Consider the following 25028-nt stretch of genomic DNA (forward strand, 5'->3'; position numbering starts at 1 on the left):
AGGACAGCTGCTGTGAGAGCCCTCTCAGCCCCACCCACCTCACAGGGTGTCTGTTGTGGGGGAGGGAGATAAAGGAGATTGTGAACCACTCTGAGATTTGGAATGAAGGACGGGATATAAGTCCAATATCATCATCATCATCTTCTTTTATCTTTTTGTTCCTCTTGATAGTTGTCTATGAGGCTGGTAGGAATGGTTCCTGCGAAATGTGACTTTTGCGGGCATGAGTTCTAAGCGTTTTGAGTTGGAAATTGATGTTCTTCGTAACGCTTTGTACGTAAATCTCAAGATCATAGACCTTGGCCAGAGCGGCAGAAGTATCGTCTTCTCTGGCACTGTGCCTTTCAGCGCTATGGCAGAGTTGGCCAGACTTGCAGTTTTCGGCCATGCCATTCCTCTTTGTAAACAAACACACCTTTACGTTTGTTTCCTGTACATGTCACTAGGTGAGTTGCATCAAGGCAAGCAGGCCGAATGTCGCTTCTAACTTATCCTTTATTATTTAGATCTCGGGTAGCGACTTCGAAACCAAACGAAACGTAGGGACCTGCCTTTTGGTTTCAATATCTGAGCTGCATGTGATGTTTCTCTCTTCGTTTCTAGCGCCGCAGACACCACCGCCAACTTCTAGCAGCCGAATTGGAATTTCAGCAGGACATGGCGATTGCCAGCCCACTGCCAGGGGAGTCCTTATCTGTTATAAAGTTGAAAATGGATTCTGTTTGTAGTGATTAAGTTTGTTGTGAACCTCGGCTGTGAACTTGGTGGTGGTGGAAAGTGCTGTCAGGTTGCCGGTGACCGGTGTTCCCTCTGAGCTGAGTTAGCGTGAGCTAGCCCACAGATTTTTAGCCTCCGGCTCACACATTTTTGTCTTGGCTCAGGAAGGATGGCCCCAGAGCACGATAATTGATGCAGGAGCTCACCACTTTTAATGCCAGCAGCTCACAAAGTAGAATTTTTTGCTCACAAGACTCTGCAGTTTAGAGGGAACATTGCAGGTGACCCCATAGATCAGGGGTGGCCAATGGTAACTCTCCAGATGTTTTTTTGCCTACAACTCCCATCAGCCCCAGCCAGCATGCTGGCTGGGGCTGATGGGAGTTGTAGGCAAAAAAAACGTCTGGAGAGCTACCGTTGGCCACCCCTGCCATAGACTTTTCAAGGCAATATGCAGACAGAGAATGTTTGCCATCGCCTGCCTTTGCAGCAACCCTGGCTTTTCTTGGCAGTTTCCCATCCAGTAGCCCACCCAGTTGAGCCTCTTTAGTTGCCGAGATCTGATAAGGTCAGGCTGCACTGGGTCATCCAGGTCAGGGCCTGCGGGTTTTTGCCATTTTCTTCCTCTCCGTGCAAACCCTTATTTATTTAGTTTTTAAATCAAATATATATCCCACTTTCTCTCCTGTCCCCCGCTTAGCTCCTGAGTTCTGATGAGACTGGGCCGGCTTGGACTGTCCATGTCGGGTGGGGGTGGGGGGGATGAACTTGCTGGGTAGTATTTTTGGCAAGCCACCATTCGCTGCGCCCTGTTTCTTCCTCCTGCTGAATGGAGGTAAAACGTTATGGTGTTACCAAATAGTTTGCTGAGAGAATCTGAGGAGAGCTGGTTTAGTGTAGTGGTTAAGTGTGTGGACTCTTATCTGGGAGAACCGGGTTTGATTCCCCACTCCTCCACTTGCACCTGCTGAAATGGCCTTGGGTCAGCCATAGCTCTGGCAGAGGTTGTCCTTGAAAGGGCAGCTGCTGTTAGAGCCCTCTCCAGCCCCACCCACCTCACAGGGTGTCTGTTGTGGGGGAGGAAGGGAAAGGAGATTGTAGGCCCCTCTGAGACTCTGTCCTTGAAAGGGCAGCTGCTGTGAGAGCCCTGTCAGCCCCACCCATTTCACAGGGTGTCTGTTGTGGGGGAGGAAGGTAAAGGAGACTGTGAGCCGCTCTGAGACTCTTCAGAGTGGAGGGCGGGATATAAATCCAATATCATCATCATCATCATCTTATGTGAAGACATTTGAGCACTTAAAAAAGGTAAAGGCCAGTCCCCTGTGCGAGCACCAAGTCGTTACTAACCCATGGGGGCGTTTTCACATCCAATGTTCCCTCTTAAGCTGCAGAGTCTTGTGAGCAAGGATTCTACTTTGTGAGCTACTGGCCTTAAAGCTGTGAGCCATTGCATCAATTAGTGTGGTCTGGGGTCATCCTTCCTGAGCTAAGACAAAAAGGTGTGAGCTGGAGGCTAAAAATCTGTGAGCTAGCTTACGCTAACTCAGCTTAGAGGGAACACTGGTCACATCATGATGTTTTCTTGGCAGACTTTTTTTTTTATAATGGAATGGTTTGCTCTTGCCTTCCTCTATCATCTACACTCCCCCCCAGCAACCTGGGGACTCCTTTTACCGACCTCAGAAGGATGGAAGGCTGAGTCAACCTCGAGCCGGCTACCTGAACCCAGCTTTTGCCGGGATCGAACTCAGGTTGTGAGCAGAGCTTGGACTGCAGTACTGCATCTTACTGCTCCATGCCCTGGGGCTTTAAAGAAGTGTAATTGTTTATTATTAGCAGACCTTGATTATTTAGGATATTTCACGTTGTAGGAATACATAATTGCTCAGATAAGGGGTTGCCTCCTTTGTCTGTACAACATTTAAACATAGGCTAGGCTTATTGACTTAATCCTGGTTAAGATCCTGGTGAAGTCAGTCTCCCGCCCGTCTAAATCCTATGCCTGGCGGATGTGAATAAAAAGGGACTAGCGTTCATTGTGTGAACAGAGAGATACGGAGCACCCTTAGTCACCTTTAGTTAGTTCAGTGCAGGCAGAGCGTAACTGTGGTTAGTGCAAACCTGCTTCAGTCCACGCTTTCGCTACTGTCTTGTTGATTTATAACTTGATTTAGGTATTCAGCAGTCCACTTAAACAGACCAAGCTTATATAGAGTCGTTGGGTCAGATCTGCAATCAGCATGTCAGTCTAAAGGGACAAGGCGTCGAGGCTTGTGGTGTTACTTCTGGATTCTTTCAGAAAACTCTGCCATGCAGAAATGCTATATTTTCCCCATTAGTTCCCCAGTTCTAAAGATAGGGGTGGTTTTGTAACATGGTGAAGCTACCCCGTGACAGTAAGAATGTGTAGCGTGATGGGGTTTCCCCCTTTATCCTGCCCAGTTGTGCATGATAGTGCCTCCTAAAAGTAGACCCATTTATTTTTTCCAAAAGGTCATGCAAAATGTACTACTTGTGTTCCTCTGCTGGAGAGCAAAAAGTTTAGTGTTTGGCTGTCTCCAATTATAGTTCTCAGTCATAGGCCAAAGATACAGAGGCGCTTTCAGACCCTTGGGTTTGGACTCAATGCAGTGTGACTGGTGCTGGGGCAGCATTCCTGCCCCACCCTCCCACTGCAATCTTGTCTAAGGACGAGACCCTCTTAAGTGGGGTCAAAGTGTGTGTTGAGGCTACATCGAGATGGGGAAACTGGCAAAAATTGCCCTCCTCCTGCAGGTGGAAGTAATCGGGGCAAATGGGAGGTATGCAGTGCACACTGAAAAGGAAGCTAGGATCTAAGCCTTGGATATTCTTGCCATATGTTTACAGTGTTGGGCAGAATATGGGATTGAAGGACTTTGTGCATCGCGTCCGTAGCCCACCCATTTTCATCCTGTCAGATTTCAGAAGCTAAGCAGTATTGACCCTGGTTAGTATTTGAATGGGAGACCAGCAAGAAAGTTCTGGGCTGCCAGTTTGGTGTAGTGGTTAAGTGTGCGGACTCTTATCTGGAGAACCGGGTTTGATACCCTCCTCCTCCACTTGCAGCTGCTGGAATGGCCTTGGGTCAGCTATACCTCTGGCAGAGGTCGTCCTTGAAAGGGCAGCTGCTGTGAGAGTCTTCTCAGCCCCACCCCACCTCACAGGGTGTCTGCTGTGGGGGAGGAAGGGAAAGGAGATTGTAGGCCGCTCTGAGCCTCTGTCTCTCCCAGCTTCTGGGAGAGCCCTCTCAGCCCCACCCACCTCACACGGTGTCTGCTGTGGGGGAGGAAGGAAAAGGAGATTGTAGGCCGCTCTGAGCCTCTGTCCTTGAAAGGGCAGCTGCTGTGAGAGTCTTCTCAGCCCCACCCACCTCACAGGGTGTCTGTTGTGGGAGAGGAAGGTAAAGGAGATTGTGAGCTGCTCTGAGACTCTGTCCTTGAAAGGGCAGCTTCTGGGAGAGCCCTCTCAGCCCCACCCACTTCTAGGGTGTCTGTTGTGGGGGAGGAAGGGAAAGGAGATTGTAGGCCGCTCTGAGCCTCTGTCCTTGAAAGGGCAGCTTCTGTGAGAGCCCTCTCAGCCCCACCCACCTCACAGGGTGTCTGCTGTGGGGGAGGAAGGGAAAGGAGATTGTAGGCCGCTCTGAGCCTCTGTCCTTGAAAGGGCAGCTTCTGTGAGAGCCCTCTCAGCCCCCACCCACCTCACAGGGTGTCTGTTGTGGGGGAGGAAGGGAAAGGAGATTGTAGGCCGCTCTGAGCCTCTGTCCTTGAAAGGGCAGCTTCTGTGAGAGCCCTCTCAGCCCCACCCACCTCACAGGGTGTCTGCTGTGGGGGAGGAAGGGAAAGGAGATTGTAGGCCGCTCTGAGCCTCTGTCCTTGAAAGAGCAGCTTCTGGGAGAGCCCTCTCAGCCCCACCCGCCTCACAGGGTGTCTGTTGTGGGGGAGGAAGGGAAAGGAGATTGTAGGCCGCTCTGAGACTCTGTCCTTGAAAGGGCAGCTGCTGTGAGAGTCTTCTCAGCCCCACCCACCTCACAGGGTGTCTGTTGTGGGAGAGAAAGATAAAGGAGATTGTGAGCCACTCTGAGATTTGGAGTAGAAGGCGGGATATAAATCCAAAGTTGTTGTCGTCTTCTACACAGAGGCAGGGGATGGCAGACTACCTCTGAGCGTCTCTGGCCTTGAAACCTTGAGGGGCCGTTATGATTCAGCTAAGACCTGACAGCACTTTCCACCGGCTGCAATTTCCCCAAGGAGCTCAGAGCTGCAGACGGGAGTTCTCCCGTTTGACCTTACTCTGTGAAGTAGGTTGAGTTCAGACGATCACTGGCTCAAAAGCATCTAGTGAGCTTCGCGGCTGAATGGAGATCAAAGCACAGGTCTTGTAATCCAGCCTTCTATCATAGTGACACTTTGCAGAAGTTAAGAGAAAAAGGCCAAATGGTGGAGCTGTGGCTCAGTGATAGGGCATCCGTTTTGCATGCAGAGGATCCCAGGTTAGGTCCATCACACCTCCAGTTAAAAGGATCAGGCAGGAGTCACAAGCTTTGATAAATTATGTTCAGATCTAGGAAAGGAAAAGGAAAGGTCCCCTGTGCGAGCACCAGTCGTTTCCGACTCTGGGGTGACGTTGCTTTTGCAACGTTTTCACGGCAGACTTTTTATGGGGTGGTTTGCCATTGCCTTCCCCAGTCTTTTACACTTTCCCCCCAGCAAGCTGGGTACTCATTTGACAGACCTCAGAAGGATGGAAGGCTGAGTCAACCTCGAGCCGGCTACCTGAAAACCCAGCTTCTGCCGGGGATCAAACTCAGGTCGTGAGCAGAGCTTAGGACTGCAGTACTGCTGCTAAGCAGTGGACTAAATTTTGTGCGAACTTGCTAGGAAGCCCTGTTAGGTTTAGTTTGCTCCTGAGTAAGCATGCATTAGGCTGGCTTGATAAACTAAAAAAAGGGGGAGGGGAAGGAGGGGGCACTCTTTCTACGGTTCGTGGTCTGTGCTTTCCCCGAAATTTTAAATTTCTGTTTGCAGATCCCAAGCCTATCCCTGTTTTTAATATGTTGAAAGAAAGCTTCAGTTTAAGGGTTAGGTTGACTACTATCATTTCAACATTAAGTGTACATGATACTTTGCACTGAAAAATCAGTAACTCCCCCCCCCCCCCCCAAAAAAAGCAAAAAAAAAGCACTGGACAGGTCTCTGCGTCAGGAGGCTTACAATCTAAATTTAGGCAGGGCAATAGACAGAGAGGTGTTGAAGGAAACCTGGAATGAATAGAAAAGTATGGATAGTGGAATGGGATCAGTGTTCCCTCTAAGCTGAGTTAGCGTGAGCTAGCGCACAGATTTTTAGCCTCCAGCTCACACATTTTTTGTCTTAGCTCTGGAAAAACAGCCCCAGGACACAATAAGTTATGCAGCAGCTCACAACTTGAATGCCAGTAGCTCACAAAGTAGAATTTTTGCTCACAGTTTAGAGGGGACATTGAATGGGATATGTGAGCATGTTGCTAGTTTAATGGCTGGATGTTAGCCAAAAGGGTAAAAGAAAAGTTTAGGACTGCACCTGAGAAATCCAACCCTCTGCATCTTTACTTAGAAGTACTGTTGAGTCCAGCAAGCCTTACTCCAAAGTAAGGATTATGTGAGTGGGATTGCACTGCATACCTCACAATCTGTGCTTGAATCCTGTTTTTTTGCTGCTTTAGGAGCTCAGAAAGTTAATCGAATAACGAAAATGAGGATTTTTTGCCCCCCTCTCCCCCTTCTGAACTTCAGCCACTATCTGGCAAGCAGTGACTCTCCAAATAACCTTCTCCACCAGCTCTCATTCCACCGCTTTTGAAATGACTCTAGAGTCCAGTAGCACCTTAAGGGCTAACAAAATCTATGTCTGCCTGTGAGTGTGAGGGCTTGCTTCCTAAGATACCACGAAGTGTACATCCATAAGAGTTGGCTAAATGTCTAGCAGAAGGCGTACTGTTAGGTTTCTGAGTGAGAGCACATTCCCACACTTACCTGAATGCCCATCCAGGTGGGCCACTGGTGTGTGTGGGGAAAGTTGTAAAGCATTTGTGCTCTAGATGCCATATATTTATATTTATTTATTTATTTAATTTGATTTTTAGCCCGCCCTTCCCGTAGAACAGGCTAAGGGCGGGTTGCATCATAAAGGTTAAAACGCTTGGGGCTCTTTAGCCTGGAGAAACGTCAACTGTGGGGTGACATGATAGAGGTTTACAAGATTGTGCACAGGATGGAGAAAGTAGAGAAAGAAGTACTTTTCTCCCTTTCTCACAGTACAAGAACTTGTGGGCATTCAAAGAAATTGCTGAGCAGTCAGGTTAGAACGGATAAAAGGAAGTACTTCTTCATCCAAAGGGTGATTAACACATGGAATTCACTGCCACAGGAGGTGGCGGCGGCTACAAGCATAGCCAGCTTCAAGAGGGGAATGGATAAAAATATGGAGCAGAGGTCCATCAGTGGCCATTAGCCACAGTGTGTGTGTGTGTGTGTGTGTGTGTATATGTATGTGTGTGTATGTATATATATATATATATGTGTGTGTGTGTGTGTGTGTGTATGTATACACACACATACATTGGCCACTGTGTGACACAGAGTGTTGGACTGGATGGGCCATTGGCCTGATCCAACATGGCTTCTCTTGTGTTCTTATAAAGAGCTAAAATGAAGCTGGACCACCTTTGTAAGAAATTTTACAGCACCATTTTTAAGTTTTAAATGATAAATCGTTTATATGTGTTGATTTTATAATCCTAAAGTATTGTTATTGTTGTATTATGACTGTGAGCTGCCCAGAGTCCTGCATGTGGGGGTGGGCAGCATAAGAATGTAAGGTAAATAGATAAAATAAAAAAATAAAAATAATCAATAGTAAAACAATAAAAAGACCCATTTAAAATATATAAAATCTAAAACTGCAGAGTGGCAATAGAGACTAAAACGACAGGTTCTGCCTCACAGACATGGCCTGTTGTCCAAGTCCAAGCAGATCTTGTAGCACTGGGATGCATTGAAGGGGGGGAGGCTAGGTAACAAGTGACGCTCACTGTCTCAGCTGAAAGCCTGGCGAAAGAGCTGTAGGAAGTGATGTAAAAAGCCTCTGTGAGAGATCCTGGAAAGGGCCTACCGTTCACAACAGGCAGTATTAACCCTGACAGACCAAGTGGTCTGATCGGCAGCTTCATATGTTCATTTTGTCAGGCCTTTTGCTCTTTCTAAAAACTCCCCTTTTAACTCGTCGTAAGCATTAGAAATACTTCTCCTTTTGCTGCATTCAGTACCTTGATTGAGTGTTCCTTTCACTTGGGGGAAAATGTGTTGCACTATTTGTAGGGAGACTTTCCTGGGTTGAAGTTGGCAAACTGGGGAAGATCTTGGGTACCGCTTGGTTGAGCCAGGCTTCGTTTATTTGTTGCTAGTTTTTGGGACGGATGAAAGAAAAAGAAGATGTTGGGTTTATATCCCACCCTCCACTTCGAATCTCAGAGTTCTCAACGCATCTCACAATCTCCTTTATCTTCCTCCCCCACAACAGACCCCCCTGTGAAGTGGGTGGGGCTGAGAGAGCTCTCCCTGAAGCTGCCCTTTCAAGGACAACCTCTGCGGTAGCTATGGCTGACCCCAGGCCATTCCAGCAAGTGCAAGTGGAGGAGGTGGGGAATCGAACCCGGTTCTCCCAGATAAGAGTCTGCGCGCTTAACCCCTACAACCAAACCTGAACCAAATTATCGATTAAAATTGTAAGAATATCCATGGCATCTACAAGTAGTGACCGTAGCTGTATCGGTGATGCTGCCAATGGCCAGGAAAGGTGTTGTTAACACCCGATGAAAAGAGAGCAAAAGATGAAACCTGGCAGATCTTTCTGGGCTTATTTCACATTCCAAAAGCCTCGCCCACGGATCTGAGGATATGCATGAGAAGGCGTTCTGTAAGGTGCTTGGTTTATTATCTTAGGCTTATTTACTTGCCCATTATTCGGTGTCATATATGCCATCGTGTGTCACTAGTGCCATTCTAACTATATATTGGGTCCCTGTGGATGGAAACCTGACACTTAAAAAAAAAATCAAAATATTCGGCAAGAAGAAGAAGAAGATTGCAGATTTATACCCCACCCTTCTCTCTGAATCAGTGACTCAGAGTGACGTACAATCTTCTATGTTTTCTCCCCCCACAACAGACACTCTGTGAGGTGGGTGGGGCTGAGTGGGCTCTCATAGCAGCAACCAGTTGGTGGACATCTGTCATCGTTCTAAAAACTGCTTTGTCTTACAAAGAAAATTCAAATGGAGAATTCAGTGTGAAACTGCTGAATTAACAAGCTCGGGACTACTTACCCCCCCCCCCCCCCGGTCTTTAGAGGAACCTCTATTGCTGATTCATGGTAGATGCTGATATTCTACTAATTACGGATTGTTTTGATTATTATTTCTATAACTTTTCTTGCATTAGATTTTGTTACTTGGACTTTTTCCTATCTAAGAGTGGTCTGTAGTGGCTTTCACCCACTAGGAGTGGACTGGGTGCTCTTTATAACAGATTTTGCTTTAAACTGGGTTTTCCTCGTAGCTTCTCATTGCTGCTTTCCCCTTGGTGCGTGCAGTTCAGTGAATCTGAGGAACTCACAAAAATCTGCCCTGGAATTTTGCTCGTCCTTAAGGCACTTCCAGGCTCTTGCTTTATTTGAACCTTAAACGACGCCTGGAGAAAAACTGGAAGTCAGTGCGGATAAGCCAGTATTTATCTGTGCCTCCCCTTTGCTAAAAAGATGGATGCAAAATCATTTGTGCGCCGCGCTCTCCGAACTGTCTTCAGGGGCAGCTCTCTGTGGTACCCATTGTAGTAGCCTCATCGGGAGGCCACTGAATCTCATAATGACAGATATTCAATAAAAGGATGAGAATAATGAGGTGCGAGAAGTCTCTGGCGCTGTGCCTGAGGCACATGCATGTGTCGTTTGGCTGGGGATTTTGTATTATTGAGCCTTGCAAGGATCTGTTCTGAACATGCTCGTTATGTTTGTTTGCCTACCGCTTCAGCTGCTTGTTTAGGCTACTCTGTTCTTAATGCCTTTTGGAGAAGGAAGCGCTCCAAAGCTTCAGCAGCATCAGTATAAATTCAACGGGCCGGGATGGCAAAGGTGCGTGTTTTCTTTGGGCAGCGGGACGACGCTTCTGCTGCCGCGGTTTGGAGTTTCTCAGCCCAGGCGTTTGTTACAGCATAACTTGCGGTAAGGGTGGCTGCTTGTTTTGTGGTAGGAGTTGGCAATTCTAAGTGTGAAACAACTTTTTCTCCTCTTTAAAAAACACACAGAAAACCCAAGCTCATTCGCTCTCCACTGTCCCGTCGCTTCTGGACTCCAACTCAGAGCTGCTTTCTTTGCGGCTATCAATTTGTAACAGGACAGTTTACGAGCTGATTGAAGAGAAGGTCATTTAAATGTTACGGCTTGTCCCCACGAGCTTCGTACGGGAGGAGGTGGTGGTTCTGATTTCGTACATTCCTACTGCGTTGTTTTGACACCCACTTCTGCATGTGTGACGCACGTCCCTTGGGTGTCTTTACAGTTAGCCCAACAACATGATTTTTAGAAAACTGCAGAGACTTTTTTGCTTGGATTACAATTAGAAAAATTTCCAAAGGAAGACAGGACTTTAATTTGGTATTTGCTCTCAGCTGCTAGGACATTGTATGTGCAGCTGTGGAAACAGGGAAAAATACCAGAGAAATGGGATTGGATTGTGAAAGTTTTATCGTGGCGTGAGATGGACAAATTAACTAAGACTTTAAGAGACTATGATTTAGATATATTCAAAAAGGAGTGGAAGAAATTTAAAGGATATATGGAGAAAGAGTGGAATGTAAAAAGACATTGGACAATTTTTTAGTATTAACAAGAAAAGAAAAGTATTGAACTTTGATTGGTTAGTGGTACCTTATAATTGAATTTAAATTTATAACTTCAGGGAAGTCAAATATTGGAGGGAGGGGGGTTTGAAATATCATATGGGTTAGTATAGAAAAGAGACAATTAAATATTATAACCGTATGTTATTAATAAATTGTTAAAACTAATAGTTAGCCCAACAACGATACGTTAACATTTAGGAGCTTTTACCCCTCTGAAACTCAGACTTCAAGGTTGCAACTGAAAAAAAACAGCTCTTTGGCTTCCGTGTAATCCAGAGGTGTCAAACTCATTTGTTATGAGGGCTGGATCTGACATTAATGAGACCTTGTCGGGCCAGGCCGGTCTATGTTAGGCCAGGCCATGTGTATACCTATTTAAGATTAGGTAGCAGAGATAAACTTTTAAAGGACACGGGCAAACACAAATAAAGGTTTAAAAAAAACCCCTTAAAACATGCTTAAAACATTAGCATTTGTTGGTCTTAAAGGTGCTTTTTTTGTATTTCTCCCATGGAATCCAGAGAACCGGACAAAGGAAGTTCTGGCTCTTTCTCTCCCTTCCCAGGGGACCAGAAGGGGGAGGAGCCTCAACCAATGGAGAAAACTGAGGTTTTGCTCTGTAGTTCCTGCGCGATTGAGCAAGCCTTGTAAAGCAAGCTGAGATGCAGAAGGGAGCAAGAGGGAGGGAGAAGGAAGCAGACAAGAGCCAGTTGCTTGATAGCAGCCCTCTGAGGGCCTGATTTGGCCCCCGGACTGCATGTTTGACACACCTGGTTGTAATCCATACAATGTCTTTTATTAGGACCAGCCCAATAACACATAATGGTGTGTCCAGCACTTTCTTAAGGTTCTACTGTACTTTCTAAAAGCAGTTTCCCAAGTCCTAGTTAGAACTCTGACTTAAAAGTCTGCTTCATTTGTGACTCTAAACTCCCCCCCTCCCCAAACTAACAGTACATGATGTATTGGGGAGATCTGAATTGGGAGAATTTTACTGTATTTGTGAGAAGCCATGGTAGTGGCAGGATTTCTGAATGTGCATGTATAGCGAGATAAATACGTGCTGCCATCATACATGACAGTATATCCAGGAATTGTTTTGTAGAAAAATAGGTGATGGAGCTCATTAGCATAACTCATTAGCATATGCTGCCGCCCCCAGCCAAAAGCAACCTGAAGCAAAAAAGGAGAGCCCCAGGTGAGCGAGGCCTGCTTTGGCTGGCTAGAGATCCAGCCAGCCCAAGCAGGCCTCACTCACCTGGAGCTCTCCTTGGCTGCCTGCCCCCCCCCCCCCCAGTCAAAAGGCTAGCATGCCACTTGCCACTCAAAATCACATAAGAAGTGAGAAAGGGTGGTGTGGGCTTCTCCAGGGGTTAATGAGAGTACTGGGGGTATGGCAAAGCCCCTGGGGGCTGGCTGGCTGCCCCCTCTCCTAATCTGGGGATTGTTATGCAGCTGCACCCACTATTCAATGGAAAAGGTGGGTGGGGAGGAAGAGGGGGAACCCTCAGAAAGGTTCAGGAGCTGTGCTCCTGTGAGTTCCTGCTGAATCTGAGGTCTGAATATATCCATTCCCCTCCCCCCCCCAAAAGCTTATGTCCATCAATTTAGGGAAAATGTGCATACGGGTTGTATGCAGAACTCCCCCTAAGCTGTGGAGTCTTGTGAGCAAAAATTCTACTTTGTGAGCTACTGGCGTTAAAGTTGTGAGCCACTGCATAAATTAGTTTGCTCATGGGTCATCCTTCCTGAGCTAAGACAAAAATGTGTGAGCTGGAGGCTGAAAAATTGTGAGCTAGCTCACGCTAACTCAGGTTGAAGGGAACACTGGTTGTATGAGGCGGCAGCATGGATCTCAGAGCTTTTAAAGGCAGGCATCGATTCTGGTGGGGACTGTGCAGTGGAGGGGAGACGGGGCTCAAGCCGTCCCCCTTTGCATGGTTTCACAAACTGAAACTGTCACTATCGCCCATCCCTCCACAAGAAGCACAATGCATCTCCCATCTGTTTTTTTCCTTTAAAGGGAAAAACATCAGCCTCGGGACCCAGTTTTGAGTGCTGGAAATCCGTTCACTGGCGGAAGGCTTTAAACCTCTCCTCCCCTTCCTGTCCAGATCTGAAGAGAGCCCGTACGACTGTGCCACTGAGCTTTAAAAGACGAACCGGGATCTGTGGTCTCCGCCCTGCCTAGTTTGACCCCAAGAAAGCAGCCCTAAATGGCGTTTAACTTTGGAACGGTGGCGCGTTCCGAAGGGGATGATGCTCGGCTTCCAGCGTTTTGCCTAGTTCGTTAAAGTGAAAATCCTGCAGTGGCCCCTCTTCTAGCTTAATTGGTGAAGAGCCTGTCTTAGAAATGGTCGCTGCTGCTGCAGCATTAATTTTTAGGAAGGCACGATGTGGGCCCTTTGAAGGAGAACTGAATTCCCCGCCCCTCCCCGTTGGTAAGGAGGAAAAAAATGCTGGGGGGGGGGTGGCGGGAGAGGGTTAGGGATTGCTCTGAGGCCTGCTGTAGAAGTTGGGTGCACGAGGGTGCTTGAGAAACCAGGCTGTTTTTTTGGCTTTGGCGGCGTTGTGCAGATTGTAATTTTTGCAAGCTGACTAGATCCTGAACAATTTCTCCTCTGTACTCCGGGCCAAGCTTCCGGCCTCCGTATCTGTTTATTTGGAAGGATTGTGCCAGCCGTTCTGGGTAGTTCACAGTTTCCTATTGCTGTTGTCCTCTATTGCTTTTTTTCACACCCTTCCCTGTGTCCACATTAGCATCCTAAGAGGGTGCAGCTCTGACTCTTTGACAGCCGCATCAGCGTTAATTAATACATCTGAATAGGGACTTGCCCGAGAAGCAGCTAGGATATTTTTAAGAAGGTTGCTTAGAGCTGGCGAGGGAAACCGTCTTCAAAAAAAACACAGGCCAAGCTAGATGGGGGCCTGGGCGGTTACATTTATTTGTGTCTGCCCCATTCATCTGTAAGCTTGAAAGGCACTTGGTGTAATTAGTATACTGATCAAAGCCCCCAGGTAATACACTGTCTTTCAGTTTGCAAAAATATATTATAAGGATTGTGCGCAACACATAATAAACAATGCAATAACGATAGAGGCTGGCAGAAAACCCCAAGGGGCCAAAAAACCCTGTCCCCAAATGAATAGACTTGGAAATAGCTTCAGTGCAGCTGCTTTCTTATAAAAGACGTCTCTCTAGATTTCGATGACGTTTCGATTCCTTCTTCCGTTTAATGGCTCTTGTCCAGCGTTCACACTGAAATGAGAAGTCTAATGCTGTGATTAGAGAATGCAGAACGGGGTTCCTAAATAATTGAGCCGTTAAACTGAAGAAAGAATTGAAACGGCATCAGAATCTAGAGACGTCTTTTTAAGAAAGCGGCTGTGTTGAACCTACCCCACCTTGTGAATTTCAGGTGGACTCTTTCCAAGTTTGGACATATATATCTGTTCATTTGGGGACGGGTTTTTTTTTGGCCCCTTGGGGTTTTTGTTACTTTAAAAGGCCCTAGCACCACCGGCCTCTGCCGTTATTGTATTGTTTATTAGGTGTTGTACACAATCCTTATAATATATTTTTGCGAACTGAAAGATGGTGTATTACTTGGTGGCTTTGATCAGTCCATTCATCTGTAAAGCAGGAGTGTGGGGCGTGATGGGGTCTTTCTTAACAGCAGAAGTGGTGTGCGTATGAAGGGAGTCGGCCCTTTTCCCGTCTTACCTTTGTATACTCATCTCTTGAGGCCTTTCATCGTCTTCACTGTAGGGAGCGAAGGTCAAAAAGAGTTCTCAGAACAAGGAAGCGAGGTTTTCCTTGTCACGCTTAGGTTGCCTCTGGCTTGGGTGGATCTGCCTCTGACGGAACAGGTTGGAAGGCATTACAGCAGGGTTGGCCAAACGTTCTTAACGTAGAATAAACGTCAAATAGAATAAACGTTGAATAAACAGAGAATAAACATCAGATGTTTGAGAGCTGCAAGGCATGAATGTCAGATGTTTGAGAGCTGGAAAAAAGGAAGGAAGGCAGGCAGATAGGCAAATAGATGGGGGGGGCAGGGAGGGGGAGAGAGATGGAAAGAAAGCAACTTTAACTTGAAATGCATTCTCCAAGCTGCTGGCTGGCTTGACTTGGAGAAGTGGTTTAAAGAGGGAAATGCCTTCTCCAGGCTAGCTGATGGGGCGGGATGGGGGGCTTTGAGAGCCGCACAATATGTGTGAAAGAGCCACTTGTGGCTCCCAAGCCAGTTTGGCAACCCCTGCATAATAGTAAGCAACCCCGTGGCGCAGAGTGCTAAAGCTGCAGTACTGCAGTCTGAGCTCTCTGCTCACGACCTGAGTTCGATCTCAGCAGGAGCTGGGTTCAGGTCGCCGGCTCCAGGTTGACTCAGCCTTCCATCCTTCCGAGGTCGGTCAAATGAGTCCCCAGCTAGCTGGGGGGGAAGTGTAGATGACTGGGGAAGGCAATGGCAAACCACCCCGTAAAAAGTCTGCTGTGAAAACATCGTGATAATAAACTTTTATTTATATCCCGCCCTCCCCGCCAAGGCAGGCTCAGGGCGGCTCACAGGACATAGTGTATACCATAATTACAATAAAATACAATTAATACAATAAAATACAGTTAAAAACACAGTTAGATAAACAAATTAAAAGCAATATAAATTGAAAGTGCTACAGTACAATACATATATATTAAGATGGCTAGACATCACTTTCAGGATTCCACCTTAAAAGCCAGTTGAAAGAGGACAGTTTTACAAGCCCTGCGGAACTGATTAAAGTCCCGCAGCGCTCGCACCTCCTCTGGTAGCTGATTCCACCAATGGGGAGCCATTATTGAGAAGGACTGCTCCCTCGTTGTTTGGCCTCCCTTGGTCCAGGGATTTTTAGAAGATGTTGAGAACTAGATCTCAGTGCTCTCTGGGGAACATATGGAGAGAGGCGGTCCCTAAGGCAGGCATATAGGGCTTTAAAGGTGATAACCAGCACCTTGTAACAAACTCGGAACACAATTGGCAGCCAGTACAGTTCCTGCAGCCTAGGCTGTACATGTTCCCACTGAGGTAGTCCCACTAACAACCTGGCTGCCGCATTTTGCACTAGCTGCAGTTTCCAAGTTCGGTACAGGGGCAGCCCCATGTAGAGGGCATTACAGTAGTCCAACCTCGAGGTGACCGTTGCATGGATCACTGTTGCCAGGTCGTTACGTTCCAGGAAGGGGGCCAACTGCCTCGCCCTCCTAAGATGGAAAAAGGCGGATTTAGCAGTGGCAGCTATCTGTGCCTCCATTGTCAAGGAAGGCTCCAGTAGCACTCCCAGGCTCTTGACCCTGCGCACTGGTATCAGTGACGCACCATCAAAGGCTGGTAGGGAGATCTCCTCTCCCAGCCCGTCGCGACCTATGCAAAGGACCTCTGTCTTCACTGGGTTCAGCTTCAGCCCACTCAGCTTAATCCAACCTGCCACGGCTTGCAACGCCTGGTCCAGATTTATAGGGACATCGCCAGTCCGGCCGCCCATCAATAGATAGAGCTGGGTGTCATCAGTGTACTGATGGCAACCCAGCCCGTGCCGCCGGGCAATCTGGGCAAGGGGGCGCATGTAGATGTTAAACAACATCGGGGAGAGAACTGCCCCCTGAGGCACCCCACAATTAAGTAGGTGTCTCTGGGACAGCTCTCCTCCAATCGCCACCCTTTGTAATGTAATGTAATGTAAAATTTTATTTGTATCCCGCCCTCCCCCGCCGAAGCAGGCTCAGGGCGGCTAACAACATTTAAGGTGAACAACACAATAATAAAACAATAAATTAATATTAAATTCACATTAAAACCAATCAATGATTAAAACATTCCTAGATCTGATACTGGCGGTAAACATTATTAATCTGGCGGTAAACATAATTTAGTCATTGGTGAACGCCTGTTTAAAGAGGACGGTCTTGCAGGCCCTGCGGAACTGGTCTAAGTTCCGCAGGGCCCGCACCTCCTCTGGGAGCTGGTTCCAGAGTTGTGGGGCCGCAGCGGAAAAGGCCCGAGTGCGGGTGCTTTGAAGTTTAACTTCTTTTGGCCCAGGGATATTCAGTCTGTTTTTTCCCACTGACCTCAGTGCTCTCTGGGGCTCATATGGGGCCCTCAAGGAAGGAGGAAAGCCACTGTAAGGCTAGCCCCCAAATTCCTGCGTCGGTGATGCGACGTCACCCCAGAGTCAGAAACGACTGGTGCTTGCAGTCTTTTTTTTTTGCATTATAGTAATGTCAAGGCTTGATTTTTTTTGTGACGCTTCAGAAAAAGATAGATTTCCCTCCACCCTTGACTCAGAAGCAGAGCTTCTTTTGCAGCGCTGATCATGGAACCTGAAACCCGCTTCAGTGCCTTGTGCTGCAAGCCTCTTTTTGAAACGTATTAGCATTTGAGCTCTAAGGGTTCGGCTGTACCTTTGTAAGAAACAGAACAATGTGAAGATCTGTCCTGCGTAGGAGCTGCGTCCTGCGCGTGGCTACCTAGTTCATCCTCTGAGGAGTCTCACGCATATTTTGCAGTCTCAATACGCTGTGTCATGGGGGGAAACTGAAACTAAACAAGTGAAGGCTCAGCAGCCGCTTGCCTCCGAGCTCCAGAGTTTCTTCCGTGATTCAGCTGATGCTGTATTCCTTTCTCTGCATAAAATTAAACCGTCTTTGGCGTGTCCTAGTCCAGCTTTTGTGAGTGAGGTGGGAGAGAAAGAAACGAGGGAGCGTGCAAAGACTTTTGCTTGTGCTCCTTAAGAACTCAAAACTTAGCTAGAGTTGGCAGCGCTGGATCGTGACCCTGCAGCCCTGCTGCTGCGCTTAAGAAAGTCGGTGCAGCTCCAAGGAGACTTGTCGACAGCTGGCGAACATCAAGAGCCAAAGGACCTGACAAAAGGCGACGGGGTGGCCAAAGCGTGTTGCTGTGGTAGTGTGAATGCATTAAACGCCACACAATTGCTTGCTGGGCCTTAGCTATTCAGCTCAGTTCCAGCAAAACATTTCGGAGTTTTGTTAATGAGTCCATATAATGCCTTTTATTGGAGCCGCATTCAGAGGCAATGAGGCGCTAATCCTCCGAATCCCAGGGCCAGGAGGTAACATCAGGGGAAGGCCTTGGCCTCTGTGCCCTGTTGTTGGCCCTCCAGAAGAAGAATTAGTCGACCACTGCATGAGACAGGATGCTGGACTGGATGGACCACTGGTCTCATCCAGCAGGGTTCTTCTTCGGGGCTGCTGCCACTAAGCAAACTAGGCAATTGCCTAGGGCGCCAGCCTTCTGGGGGCTCTGAATTGGGCACCCCCATGTGACTTGGTGACATCATCAGTGCAAAGGGGTGTGTGTGTGCCAGAAGTTAGCCTTCCTAGGGTGCCAGGCAGTCTAGGGCCGGCCCAGCTTCTGATGTTCTTATGTATTTGAAGAAGAGCCCTGTGGTGCAGAGTGATAAAGCTGCACTACTGCAGTCCTAAGCTCTGCTCACGACCTGAGTTTGATCCCGGCAGAAGCTGGGTTCAGGTAGCCGGCTCGAGGTTGACTCAGCCTTCCATCCTTCCGAGGTCGGTCAGATGTGTCCCCAGCTTGCTGGGGGGAAAGCGTAGATGACTGGGGAAGGCAAGGGCAAACCACCCCGTAAAACGTTTGCCGTGAAAACGTGAAAGCAACGTCATCCCAGAGTCGGAAACGACTGGTGCTTGCAGGGGACTACCTTGACTTTATTTTTTTTAAATGAATTTGAAAGTTGTCAGAGAGCTCATAGTGACGTTGCAAGCTGACACATGCACACCTTCAAGGTACTGAGAGAACACTGACAATCAGAACATGAGAAGTCGTCGTCGTCGTTTCGGGGATCCAGCAGGAGAGCATGGAATGTCTGCTTCAGCATCTGTGAAAGTGACAATTTTTCTCCGGTTCTGCTGGTTCCCTCTGAACCCCTTTATTATGCCCGTTTAAGCAGGACATATTTGGGAATTGGTCTGATGCCCCTCAGGTGGCCTTGTGTTCTCGCCTTTCATTAGTGAGCTCATTATGGCTTGAATTATGGGAGTGACCCAGAGGAGGCCATGCGCGCACCCTCCGGCAGCTCCAGAAGCTGCCCTTAGCAGACAAACACTGAATTCCTATTGCCTCCAGCAATGGAATCTGTAAGTCACTTTCATCTCCCATTAGAAGTGGTTTGGGATGAGATGGAGGAATGTGATGCGGGGTGTGTGTGTGGAGTTTTGCAGACGGAGTTGTATTGAGATTTCTGTAGGCCTGTCATATGAACTGAACTGCAAAGTTTCTTTCAAAACCAGGTTTTGTTCTGCAGATAGTACTGCTTTTCTTTTCTTTTCTTTTTTAAAAATAGCTAATTGTAGAAAATTTATGGCTTTAGTACGGCCTTTGTGTGTTAATTTTTCCTATTCTTCTCCCGCCTTGCCCATTTATATATATATATATATATATATACACACACACACACACACTCCCGTGTTTTTGATTGTAGAAAATTTATGGCTTTAGTATGGCCTTTGTGTGTTAATTTTTCCTATTCTTCTCCCGCCTTGCCCATTTATTTCTATATATTTATTTATATTTCTATATATTTATTTATATTTATATACACACACACATACAGACACACACTCCCGTGTTTTTGATTGTAGAAAATTTATGGCTTTAGTATGGCCTTTGTGTGTTAATTTTTCCTATACTCCCGTGTTTTTGATTGGGAACAGAATGATCAGAGCCGGAGTTAACCTACGTTTCAGACTTGCAAAGCGAACATTTGCAGTGTGTAAGGTGTATTTACAAAGCTATGCAAATGTTAAAGATGTGCTTGTACTTTCAGACGGCTGCCTGGCTTGTTATTTTTTTAAGAATCCGCTTTGTCTTTTAAATGGGCAAAGTATTGACTGCCCTTGCTCCTTTTCTTAAAATAAAAATGTGGAGAATATGTGAGAACCCCTGGGTTTCTTTTTGTTTTGCCCTCAAGCCGCAGCTGACTTATGGCTACCCCTCCTGGGGTTTTCAAGGCAAGAGACTTTCCAAGGTAGTTGGCCATTGCCTGCCTCTGCATAGCGACCTCGGTGGTCTCCCATCTGAGATCTGATGAGATCATGCTAGCCAGGGCAAGAGTATTGGTAAAGAACTGAAATGTCTTAAAGCAAATGTAAGTCTAAGGACCCTCATGGCCCATGCATTTAACGATGAAAAAGCTCTTTAGCATGAATAGCTGTTTAGTTGTCTGGGAGTCGAGTCTGTGGATCCTCTCCCAGCCTTGAGCTGTTTCATACCGCCTGGGAGGGCAGACCGGTCCCACAGCCGACTAGCCGACGGGTTGATTGCTGGCACTTCCACCTCCAATGAGGGAGCCAATGGCTGGACCAGGGAGCCAGACCAGAGGGACCCTCGCACCGGGTCTAAAGTTGTTGATCCCATCTTACTCTGCTCTTGGTAAGACCTCACCTGGAGTCTTGTGTTCAGTTTTGGGCATCACATTTTAAGAAGGATCCAGACAAGCTGGAACGGGTCCAGAGGAGGGCGACAAAGATGGTGAGGGGTCTGGAGACCAAGTCCTGTGAGGAAAGGTTGAAGGAGCTGGGGATGTTTCGCCTGGAGAGGAGGCGACTGAGAGGTGATAGGATCACCATCTTCAAGTACTTGAAGGGCTGTCCTATAGAGAATGGGGTGGAATTGTTTTCTGTGGCCCCGGAAGGTAGGACCAGAACCAACGGGTTGAAATTAAATCAAAAGTGTTTCTGGCTCAACATTAGGAAGAACTTCCTGACCATTAGAATGGTTCCTCAGTGGAACAGGCTTCCTCGGGAGGTGGTGGGCTCTCCTTCCTTGGAGGTTTTTAAACAGAGGCTAGATGGCCATCTGACAGCAATGAAGATCCTGTGAATTTAGGGGGAGGTATTTGTGAGTTTCCTGCATTGTGCAGGGGGTTGGACTAGATGACCCTTGAGGTCCCTTCCAACTCTATGATTCTATGACTCTATGATTCTACTCCTTACAAGAAAGGGGAAGAGTACTAATAAAGCTCAGAGATGGCTGATGGAAGGGGGCGGGGACAAAGGGAATGGGCATTTAAGGAAAGAAAATATGCCGCACCAGGAGGAAGAACTTGGTGCCTGAGGGGAGAGAGGTTCCCAGATAGAAACACAGGTAAGAGCCAGAGCCAGACGGGGACTGAGGTGGCTTGAATCCCAGCTGGCTCCAGCCCTGTAACTAGGGGCTACGGGGAAGGGTGCCTCGGGGCCACTGGGGAGGGGTTCATGGGGGTGAGTGCAGAAAGCTGGAGAGGCTGGGGGCCATCCCACTCCCTCCTGTGTGATTTAAAGAGCCTGTCAATTAGCTGTCAATCAGTGCCATTTTGGTGTAGTAGAATAAAGCAGTAGACAAGTGCACCTTTGAGACCAACTAAGTTTTATTTAGAATGTGAATAAAACTTAGTTGGTCTTAAAGGTGCACTTGTCTACTGCTTTGTTCTATTGCTTCAGACAAACACAGCTGCCTATAGGGATCTATCTAGCTTGGTGTAGTGTTTAAGTGCAGGGACTCTTTATCTGGGAGAACCGGGTTTGATTCCCCCCTCCTCCACTTGCAGCTGCTGGAGTGGCCTTGGGTCGGCCATAGCTGTGGCAGAGGTTGTCCTTGAAAGGGCAGCTGCTGTGAGAGCCCTCTCAGCCCCACCCACCTCACAGGGTGTCTGTTGTGGGGGGGGGAGATATAGGTGATTGTAAGTCGCTCTGAGTCTTTGATTCAGAGAGAAGGGCGGGATATAAATCCGCAGTCGTCGTCTTCTTCAGCTGATTGGCGGGCACTTTAAATTGCAAGGGAGGGGCAGTGTTGCAATTTAAATCAGATAGGAGGGGGTGGCCATGGGAAAGGGGTGAGGGACCCCCAAAACCTGTCAGGGGGCCAGGCTGGCTCGGTCTGAGGTGTAGCTTCTTGACCCTTAGAGACATCCTGGAGCAGTCTCCCGGCTCTTCCCGTGCCTGATATTAGTTTCCTGCCCCTTGCTTGCATCAGGAACAGAGATCTGCTAGTCACTAAAGCTTGTTTTGCAGTACTATTGATATGATGACACAGCTTCTAAAGCAGCGCTCTACTTCTGACGGGCAGAAGAATTTCTCCCGGCAGCACGGCTCCTGCTTTCAGCAGTATGTTGTCTCCAGGCGGTAAAGAGCGTTCCTTGAATTTAACCTTATTGTGTTGACCTGATTTGCATCATGTTAGAGTGTGGCGGGTAAAGAACACATTAGCTGTGCCGTCTTGTAAAGGCTCGCTGGTTATTGTGTTGTGAGCTCTTCTAGTGTACCCTGCGAGAGGCCTGTCTAATACCTAAACTGGAAGTTAAGCAATACATTTCCAGGGTTATTTATGCTCCATGCATCTTTTAAAAAGAGAACCGAATTCAACCTGTACGTTTATGCAAATAAAGCGTCACTCCACACACTTTCAGTCATATATTCGTAGCAATGCAGAACAGAAGTGAGGCTGAGGTTCTCTGCTCCAGGCTGTACAACTCATCCTTAATTTGTTTGTTTCTTCCTGCACTTTTTGTATGTGTTGGTGGCTTTTTTGCATTTGCACAAAGGGTGCACCGATTTCCTCCCTGTGTTTTTATGCTAACTTGGCCTCTCCCGTAGCTGCCTTATTCAGGCTTCCTGTTACACAATCACGTTACTGGGGAGGGGGGGGTTGTGTGTGTGTGTGTGTGTGTGTGTGCGGAAGCGTTTTAAAGGGCAGCAATTAAACTCTTCCTTTTAATATTTCATTGCGCATATCAGCTGCCACTTCCTTTAGTGCACGGCTGTGAAAGAAGCCATGCATTGGTGTCAGAAGTGGCACGCAGAAGAATGAGGGCACAGCAGTTCCTGTCTAGGAAAGGAATGCATATGATTAATTCAGTTAAGAATTATACTTAGCAGTATTGAGCCATAACTGTTTGTACAAGAATGTGTGAATTTTGGAAAAGTGGGACTGGACTTTGGAAGTTATGCATTGGAGTGAAATGAACAAGCTTACAAGAATCTTAAAAGAAAATGATTTAGAGAAGTTTAAAAAATGAATGGGGAAAATTTCAAATATATGTTGAAAATCAAAGGAAAGTTAAAGGATACTTGGCTTTTTTTGACAAGAACTTTGGAAGAAGTATATATGGATTATAGTCAAAAGCGGGAATATACTTTTTTAAAAATTTTCTTTTGATAAGGACTAAAGGTGTCAAGCATGGGGTTTCAATGACAAGTCGAGTTTGATACAAAACTATGTTTATTGATAGACCGATACTTTCAGTGTAACAAATTCTTGAGAGTGATGCTAAAGATACATTGATACCTTTAAGGCTTGCTTTAAAAGGATTCCAAAAGGTGGGGGCGAGGGATGCGCTCTCACACATAAACTATCATAAATGTCTGGATTCTCGTGGCGTTATCAGGACTCTGTCCTTGCTTTCCCCAGATGTGTCACACTCCCTAACAGGAATGTATGGGAAGGTACTGATTACTCTTTCTCAAGTTAGTTTCGTTTCTCTCTACTTTTACTTTGCAAGCAATAAAATGAAAAGGGGGAAGGGGAAAGAATAACAGTTAACAGACCTTGGTTCTTCATGATATTTCACAGACCAGCTTTATGGAGGACCCTAAAACAATCAATTACCAATGGATTTTTACCATGCTTGACAAAAGGATTATAATGAAGATGAATTATAATTATTATATATGGTTTTTTCTTTCCTTTTTATCTTCTTGTTGTAAGTTTTTTTAATGAAGATTATTTGAAAAAAATTACTTAAAATACACGCAAAGGGAGGGAGGAGAAAAATGTAATGTTTTTGTATGAGTTTTTAATAATTGATTATGAGTATTATTGCAAAATATTTCAGGATAATAAAAATTGTTATATAAAAAAAGAATGTGTGAATTTTGATGTGGACTTTCTAGAGCAGGTGGGTAGCTTGTTCTCCCTCTGAGTCGGAGGCCATCTTGGGTGCTTTCCACCGTCTTGTCAGGGAGGCAGGAAATAAAATAATTCTTCCTCTCCTTTGACCCTGGAGCACCCAGATCTCCTCAGTTTCTTTCCTGCCTCTAAAGGGAGAGCAACTAGCTAGTTTAGCTCCAAAAAGATAGGAAGCAACTTACCTTTTTTTTCTATTACCTAACTCTTCTTCCTGTAACCTTACTTCTTTTAACTATTTCCTGAACTTTAGTCCTCTAGCCCTGTCCTCCTTCTCACCTTATATTCCAACTCTTTCACTCACAATCTGTGAGGAGGCAGCAATACCGCAGTTAATTTTCAAAGTGGTTGATTTTTTTTTTCTTTCTTCTCCGCTGAGCGGCGCAAGCCGCAGCAATGGAAAGCTTCAGGGACGAATTCTTGGAGGACACACCTTCCCTCGGCCCTCATTCTGACGCCTCGGGAAGGGACTCCGGGACCGGCATGTCTTTGCAGCTTGCCTCCCGGCAACGTGTCCCGCTCTAGTGTCTCCGGTCACCGTGGGCAGAAGCGTGCAGGCTCATCATTGGGCACACTTGAGGCTCCTGCTTCTCAGAAGCGAGCGACTGACGGCAGCCATTTTGAATACGCGGTTTTGGCGCGCATTTCGCCTGATCGGCGCCATGAGCCATCTACTGCACTACAGGGCATGGTTGCCAATCAGTGCCATGAGCCATCTACTGCACTACAGGGCATGTTTGCCAATCAGTGCCATGAGCCATCTACTGCACTACAGGGCATGGTTGCCAATCTCCAGCCGGGAGACTACCCAGGAGGCCAGCCCCTATCGGATCAAGCCTCCGTGATGGATCCAGACCTGATGTGCCAGGGTGGTCATGTACCCAACCCCAAGGGGCTTTTTTCTAATATTTTATACCATGATTCAGCAGACTATTATGGCCGAATTATTCAGTGCCTGTCAATCAGGGGTTATTAGCATGGGGTCAGTGAGATCCAGATCTCCTTCCCTCCTCCTCCTCGTTCGCATCGCACAGGTCAGAGTTTGCCCAGACAGGACATTTGGCCAACTAAGGCGGCCAGAAAGCAGATGTCTGACTCTAGATTACTAGAGGACGATTCAGAGGAGACACAGTCAGAGGCGGAGTCTCAATCCAAAGATCAAGAAAATTTTATTTCAGATGAGGAGGTGGAGGATATCTGTGTTCCACTTCGGTTCGTTGTTTTAAAGCGGACGATTATCAGTATTTGTTAACCAGAGTTATGGCAGCACTGGCAGTCCAGGATCCATCCTCTGAGGAGGAGAATACCAGCACTGACACTAATCCTAGGAACAAAACTACTGGGAATAGGGAGTTTTTTCCAGGCTCTCACCTAACTGCTAAGGTTTTCCCATTTCCACA

General features: G+C 47.0%; 1 protein-coding gene across 1 annotated transcript in view; it reads left to right on the plus strand.

Annotated features, from left to right (window-relative positions):
* The first annotated feature begins 223 nt into the window (after window positions 1–223).
* Window positions 224–25028, plus strand: part of LOC132581836 (uncharacterized) — a 39051-nt gene continuing 14246 nt past the window's right edge. Inside the window, exons 1-3 of the mRNA XM_060253252.1 lie at window positions 224–446; window positions 14442–14542; window positions 24008–24497. Of these exons, the coding sequence (XP_060109235.1) occupies window positions 224–446; window positions 14442–14542; window positions 24008–24497 (814 nt within the window). The remainder of the gene's footprint in view (window positions 447–14441; window positions 14543–24007; window positions 24498–25028) is intronic.

Source organism: Heteronotia binoei, chromosome 13 (assembly GCF_032191835.1).
Source record: "Heteronotia binoei isolate CCM8104 ecotype False Entrance Well chromosome 13, APGP_CSIRO_Hbin_v1, whole genome shotgun sequence".
Lineage (NCBI taxonomy): Eukaryota > Metazoa > Chordata > Lepidosauria > Squamata > Gekkonidae > Heteronotia > Heteronotia binoei.